The sequence below is a fragment of the Haliotis rufescens genome, unplaced genomic scaffold, assembly GCF_023055435.1.
Source record: "Haliotis rufescens isolate VD_foot unplaced genomic scaffold, xgHalRufe1.0.p SCAF_322, whole genome shotgun sequence".
In the NCBI taxonomy this organism is placed as follows: Eukaryota; Metazoa; Mollusca; class Gastropoda; order Lepetellida; family Haliotidae; genus Haliotis; species Haliotis rufescens.
This window is the reverse complement of record NW_025964027.1, coordinates 1-7,840: the sequence shown is the minus strand read 5'-3', so window position 1 is coordinate 7,840 and position 7,840 is coordinate 1. Positions and strand designations below refer to the sequence as shown.

Genomic DNA, 7,840 nt, shown 5'->3' with positions numbered 1-7,840 from the left:
TCTGTAAATAATCGAATCTGGACCAGACAATCCAGTGATTAATATCATGAGCATCGATCCACGCAATTGGTCAGCGAGCCTGACCACCCGATCCCGTTAGTCGCCTTTTACGACAAGCATAGTCACCTTTTACGGCAAGCATGGGTTGCTGAAGACCTATTCTACCCCGGAATCTTCACGGGTCTGTAGTAACATATATCAGTGTGTCGTAACATATATCAATATGTAGTAACATATCAAGATGTAGTAACATATATCAATGTGTAGTAACACATATCAATATGTAGTAACGTATCAACACGTATTAACATATATCAATGTGTAGTAACATATCAAGATGTAGTAACATATATCAATATGTAGTAAAATATATCAATATGTAGTAACATATATCAATATGTAGTAACGTATCAACATGTAGTAACATATATCAATGTGTAGTTACATATATCAATACGTAGTAACATATCAACATGTAGTAATTTATATCAACATGTAGTAACATATATCAACATATAGTAACATATATCAATATGTAGTACCAACAGAGCGGACCAATGAAGATCCGGGGTAGAATAGGTCTTCAGCAACCCATGCTTGCCGTAAAAGGTGACTATGCTTGTCGTAAGAGGTGACTAACGAGATCGGGTGGTCAGGCTCGCTGACTAAGTTGACACTTGTCATCGTATCGCAATTGCGTGGAGCGATGCTCATGATGTCAGTCACTGGATTGTCTGGTCCAGACACGAATACCTACAGACCGCCGTCCGGCATATTGCTGAGTGCGGCGTTTAACGACAAACAAACCAAAACAAAAACCAACAGAGAATGGTAGAAGAGAAGAGAAAGCAAGATATTAGAAATTGAGGTTTGAGTCGAATTACCATGACTCTACTAAGGGGAACTATGCTTGTCTAAAGCTGCATGAAGCTATACGCGTCTGAGGTGTGATGGATTTAAACCAGTGCATGTGGAAGCACTCGTCAAGAGAACCAGCCACACGCCTGTCGCCAGTGACGTGTGTATGGCTGCCACATGTTTACAAGTGGTTCTACACAGCAGGTGCGCGATGTTGACAGTCGCTCATTACACACGTATAGAATAGCCTGATACAGCAATAATCCCCACAGGGTCTGTACACATTGCCGAACTGTTGACGTCCGCTCATTGCGGACAAAATAGAGTACAACAAACTGTGGACTTGTAACAATAAACCCGTAATGTTACACTGAGTGTGTGTGTAAAGTGTTACACGAAACACGGACTGTAGAGAACTGGTGGCGTGACACGAATGTGTGAAGCTGAAATGATTGTGAGCGCGAATTCTTCTAATAATCACGTGTTAAATGTGTCAGCGTTGATTGGTACCGTGTCTTTGCGGTATTTCCGTCAGGTTAACTCTAGTGTCGCCAATTACACCCGTCATTCAGAGGAAGAAATAACGGTCACTGCGCAGACAATAATTACCCACTTTCTATGTAACAAAAACACCCTTTCTGGGTTGGTTTCCTGTCTCGTGACGACCTCTGTAACAACAATAACACCATCACACTACAACTGGTAGCGACTTGTCACCTGGAGCGAGTGAGGGAGGAAATGTTGTTTGAGGCCGCAAGCGGCGATATCCAGCCTGTGACTCACCGAGCCTTGACTGAAGACGACCATGCGGGGAACGGTAGCAGGGGGAGTTGTCGGGGTAGGATGATTCACAATCATCCTATGTGTACGTGCATGTGTGCGTGCGTGCGTGCGTGCGTGCGTAAGAGCGTGCTTTTGTGTATGCGTTTGTACACCAAAATTCCAGGTATATGACGGCGGCTAGACCAGACAACCCAGTGATTGATATTGTGAGCAACGATCCACACCATCAATCACGTCACCCAGCCTGACCACCCGATCCACCCGTCTCTTAATACCAGGATAGTTTGCTGGGCATCAATTCTACCCGGAATCCCCACTGTGGGGGGTCGTCCTATGAAAAACATGGGATTCAACCAAGGAATCCCCGCGTGGATCCATGAGAACATGAAGGCGACATCTGTCGCCCCGGGTCTCCCAGAACAACAACCCACTGCTGGCTATGCGTAGTCACGGAAACCTCGATATACGGTTCAGTGCTGTTCCATATGACGTCGAGTATAAAGAGTTATCTGTCTTGCGAAACGTGGATTACCACAAAATAGATACAATGTCCCTATTAGATTTACGGTGCCAGATTATGTGTTGTTGTTTGTCGTATGATGTACGATCCGCCAGGATATAACGGTAATATTGCTGACAGCGTTAAACAGTTCACTCACTCATCCCACCTGTCATCTACGAATACAGGTTAACAAACATTAATACTACAGATAAGGTGAGCTAACAAATCACCATTTCTTTTCACATCTTGTTGTATTGTAACGTCCTAATATCAGCTGCTGTAACAAGATGCAAGTACGTTTGATCTCCGCGTTCTTTAAGTGTCACTTCCCTGTCCATGTCGAGTGGTACGTGATTATAGTTAGGGACCGTATAGCCGGCTGACGCTAACGCCCATATATTGATTAGCGGCCGATTGCCGCAGATTTCATCTCCCTTTTTAGACGGAAACACAAATGGAGTCGGTAAAATAGAGAGATGTTATGAAGCAAGTACAAGGGCCGACGCACTTCTCACTCCAGGGATAAAGTGATCCGTGGATTAATGGTGCAAGCCACCGGGGAGGACTTAGTGCGGTACCGTTATGGCGGGCTCAGAGTATTGTACTTTATAGTGTGGATCTATTATTCTATGTGTAGAAAGGCATATATGTGCTTTGTGCCGCAAATAGCAACGTCAGTGACCTCATCATGTAATCTACAGTCCAACTTGGAGCGGGGCGTCCTCGATATAACAGGGTATATTATCTCCATTCTAGTTTCATAAAAAACCCTGGAACCATTCGCTACGTTTTGAGTTCGATTCGAAATACTGGACCCACAAGAGTGTCGTCAAATCAAACTACACTCATGACATTATTGTCTGTCTCGGGTAGTATGACGTCATTGTCTGTCTCGGGTAGTATGAGTGAGTGAGTGAGTTAAAATATAACGTCGCATCGGAATTATTTCAGCCAAATAGCGACCGGATAGTATGACATCATTGCCTGTCTTGGATAGGATGACGTCATTGTCTGTCTTGGGTAGCATGTCATAGTCTGTCTCGGGTAGTATGTCATTGTCTGTCTTGGGTAGTATGACGCCATTGTCTATCTCGGGTAGTATGACGTCTTGTCTGTCTTGGGTAGTATGACATTGTCTGTCTTGGGTAGGATGACGCCATTGTCTGTCTCGGGTTGTATGACGTCATTGTCTGTCCCGGGTAGTATGACATCGTTGTCTGTCTCGGGTAGTATGACGTCATTGTCTGTCTCGGGTAGTATGACATCGTTGTCTGTCTCGGGTAGTGTGACGTCAATGTCTGTCACGGATAGTATGACATCGTTGTCTGTCTCGGGTAGTGTGACGTCAATGTCTGTCACGGATAGTATGACATCGTTGTCTGTCTCGGGTAGTGTGACGTCAATGTCTGTCACGGATAGTATGACATCGTACCCAGCCGGCGGGCATCAATATTGGGACAATGGAACCTTTCAGACTATGGCTCAAAATTCATGCATCCACTCACCCACCCAATAGGTTTGAAATAAGCACACCAACATGTCCTCGTAAACAACCTTTACTGACTAAACACTATATATGTCTGTTATTGATTAACAAATATAATCCATAGTTTTCTATATCAACATCAAAATGGAGGGCACGGGTCTTCACACTCTCGGATCCAGGTTTCAAGATGGCCGCTCTCCACGTGCATCAGCGCTGTGTAGACGGTTCCCTAAACAGGAAAAGATGAACGCCGGTATTTATGAAGCTGAAGCAGACATGTATCACTTGACTATAACGGAGGGGATATAGCAACGTCAAAACAAATGGCGAAAGGGGTGACAACTCTGATTTGTTTGTTTGTTTGTTGTTTAACGCCGCACTCAGCAATATTCCAGCTATATGACGGCGGTCTGTAAAATAATCGAGTCTGGACCAGACAATATAGTGATTGACATCATGAGCATCGATCCACGCAATTGGGATCGATGACATGTATCAACCAAGTCAGCGAGCCTGACCACCCGATCCCGTTAGTCGCCTTTTACGACTAGCATAGTCGCCTTTTACGGCAAGTATGGGTTACTGAAGACCTATTCTACCCTGGAATCTTCGCGGGTCTTGAACACATTAAGGTGTTGTAAGCTTTACCTTGTTTTCGAGACTACAAACATACCTTATTAAGGACGGGCTTCGTTGACAGGACATTGAACAGTGCAGGAAGAGATACCCCCTGTGAAAATAGACCAAGCCATGCGCTAGTACACACGCACGCAGGGAGAGATAGTATTTGTTTGTTGTTAACGCCGCACTCAGCAATATTCCAGCTATATGAAGGCAGTCTGTAAATAGACATCATGAGCATCAATCTACTGTATTGTAATACACTGACATGCATCAACCAAGTCAGCGAGCCTGACCACCCGATCCCGTTAGTCGCCTCTTACCCACCCCAGGGCCACAACCTCTCTCCCCACCTCAGACCACTCCTATCTACGCACCCCAGGAGCACCTCCTATCTACCCACCCCAGGACCACCTACACTCTACCCCACCCCGGTGCCACCTCCTCTCTACCCACCAAGGGGCCACCTCCTCTATATCTCAGCCTAGGGCCATCTCCTTTCTACCCATCCCGGTGCCACCTCCTTTCTACCCACCCCAGGGCCACCTCCTTTCTACCCCACCCCGGTGCCACCTCCTTTCTAACCACCCCGGTGCAACCTACTCGCTACCCCACCCGACGTCCACCTCCTTTCTACCCACCCGTGGGTCACCTCTTTTCTACCCCATCCCGGTGCCACCTCCTCTCTACTCCAGCCCAGGGCCACTCCTCACTACCCTATCCCGGTGCCACCTCCTCTCTACCCACCCCAGGGCCACTCCTCTACCCACCCAAGGGCCACCTCCTCACTACCCTATCCCGGTGCCACCTCCTCTCTACTCCACCCCAGGGCCACCTCCTTACTCCCCAACCCCAGGGCCACTCCTCTACCCACCCAGGGCAACCTCCTCTTTACCCCACCCCAGTGCCACCTCCTCTCTAGCCATCCCAGGGACACTCTTCTCTACCCACCCCAGGGCCACCTCCTCTCTACCCCACCTGCTGTGTAGTCTCCCTCATGCACTGGTTGGCCGGGCCCCGTCGGTCGTCCAGAAACAAAGGCTTCACCCAGTGGTCGTAGTTCGTCTCCAGGACGTACCAGCCTCCGGCTGACGCCATCGGCCACACGTCAATAGCATCATCCTTGTCGCGCGAGATTACACTGCCCTGGAACCAGAATACACGAGATTACACTGCCCTGGAACCAGAGTACACGAGATTACACTGCCCTGGAACCAGAGTACAGGAGATTACACTGCCCTGGAACCAGAGTACAGGAGATTACACTGCCCTGGAACCAGAGTACACGAGATTACACTGCCCTGGAACCAGAGTACACGAGATTACACTGCCCTGGAACCGAAGTACACGAGATTACACTGCCCTAGAACCAGAGTACAGGAGATTACACTGCCCTGGAACCAGAGTACAGGAGATTACACTGCCCTGGAACCAGAGTACACGAGATTACACTGCCCTGGAACCAGAGTACAGGAGATTACACTGCCCTGGAACCAGAGTACACGAGATTACACTGCCCTGGAACCAGAGTACAGGAGATTACACTGCCCTGGAACCGAGGTACACGAGATTACACTGCCCTGGAACCAGAGTACAGGAGATTACACTGCCCTGGAACCAGAGTACACGAGATTACTCTTCCCTGGAACCGAAGTACACGAGATTACACTGCCCTGGAACCAGAATACACGAGATTACACTGCCCTGGAACCAGAGTACACGAGATTACACTGCCCTGGAACCAGAGTACAGGAGATTACACTGCCCTGGAACCGAAGTACACGAGATTACACTGCCCTGGAACCAGAGTACAGGAGATTACACTGCCCTCGAACCAGGGTACACGAGATGACTCTGCCCTGGAACCGAAGTACACGAGATTACACTGCCCTGGAACCAGAGTACCCATACAGCGAGGCCCCGTTCTGCGATAATAATGTGTAATAAAGTATAATAATGTGTAATAAAGTGTAAAAGGTACAACAATGTATAATAATGTGTAACATTTTGGTCATAATGTCCGTTTCACAACAAATGGACATGCCCATACCGAATCGCACTCAAGAAGTCAATTTTGCATTTGCAATATCTATATACAAACATAATTCGTCGTTAATCATTTATCGGAGCAAAAATAAATTCAAGGTATATTACAATTTATTCAAAATAAATTTGATCACCACTGCTACAAAAGGACTGTAAATCACTGAGAGGTAGGCCGAGGTATGCCCAAATATGGAATTGTCGACACGTTTGGAATACTGAGATTATACCCCTGCAACTCTCGTATCACCGATACTTTGACATGGGCGGCAGTCGTAGCGCTGTGATCGCTTTGTGAAACGCCCCCTGGCGGGCTATATAACCCCGTAACCCTCACAGGGGTACTACAGAAGGACAGAGGAAGGAGAAGGGACAACTGCTTAGCGCGAGTGACCCATGGCGGCAGAATTTCTGCTTGACCTCGGCGTCTGCTCTACGACAGCTACATCATAGCGACATTGAGGACAACCATCACCAAGGTAACCATGAAATACTTTATCTACGTATAATTGGGTGACGATATCTTTCAACCATTTAACTGAAGGATGGATACTTTATTCTGGGCTCACAATCTTTTTCAGAACTGAGGCATTCGTCACTACTTGTGTTTGCAGATTATGAGAGACGCTAGCGGAGCCGAAAGGAATGGAATAGTGTAAGGGCTGTAGAACTGCGTGTGTTGTACAAGCAGTGTCAACAAAATGGCCAAAAATGTCCAGAACAAAAAAGTCACACGAGTCAGGGACAAACAGAATATCAGTAGTATCATACAAAGGGGGGGTAGGAGGGAAGCTTCCTGGAGTACTTTCAAGGTCAGCCCTCAGGAGGGAAGCTTCCTGGAGTGCCTTCAAGGTCAGCCCTCAGGAGGGAAGCTTCCTGGAGTACTTTCATGGTCATCCCTCAGGAGGGAAGCTTCCAGGAGTACCTTCAAGGTCAGCCCTCAGGAGGGAAGCTTCCAGGAGTACCTTCAAGGTCAGGCCTCAGGGGGGAAACTTCCTGGTGTACCTTCAAGGTCAGCCCTCAGGAGGGAAGCTTCCTGGAGTATCTTCAAGGTCAGCCCTCAGGAGGGAAGCTTCCTGGAGTACCTTCATGGTTAGCCCTCAGGAGGGAAGCTTCCTGGAGTACCTTCAAGGTCAGCCCTCAGGAGGGAAGCTTCCTGGAGTACCTTCAAGGTCAGCCCTCAGGGGGGAAACTTCCTGGAGTACCTTCAAGGTCAGCCCTCAGGAGGGAAGCTTCCTGGAGTACCTTCAAGGTCAGCCCTCAGGGGGGAAACTTCCTGGAGTACCTTCAAGGTCAGGCCTCAGGAGGGAAGCTTCCTGGAGTATCTTCAAGGTCAGCCCTCAGGAGGGAAGCTTCCTGGAGTACCTTCATGGTTAGCCCTCAGGAGGGAAGCTTCCTGGAGTACCTTCAAGGTCAGCCCTCAGGAGGGAAGCTTCCTGGAGTACCTTCAAGGTCAGCCCTCAGGAGGGAAGCTTCCTGGAGTACCTTCATGGTTAGCCCTCAGGAGGGAAGCTTCCTGGAGTACCTTCAAGGTCAGCCCTCAGGAG

At 48.0% G+C, this 7,840-nt stretch overlaps 1 protein-coding gene across 1 annotated transcript; it reads right to left on the bottom strand.

Moving 5' to 3' along the window:
• Nucleotides 1-3,681: 3,681 nt before the first annotated feature.
• On the bottom strand, nt 3,682-5,417 carry LOC125371972 (acid ceramidase-like; the record flags this gene model as incomplete). The annotated part of the gene is made up of 3 exons (XM_048380742.1): nt 3,682-3,858; nt 4,303-4,359; nt 5,229-5,417. Coding segments are annotated over 3 exons (336 nt in total), but the record flags the coding sequence as incomplete, so codon positions are not given.
• Nucleotides 5,418-7,840: the final 2,423 nt, after the last annotated feature.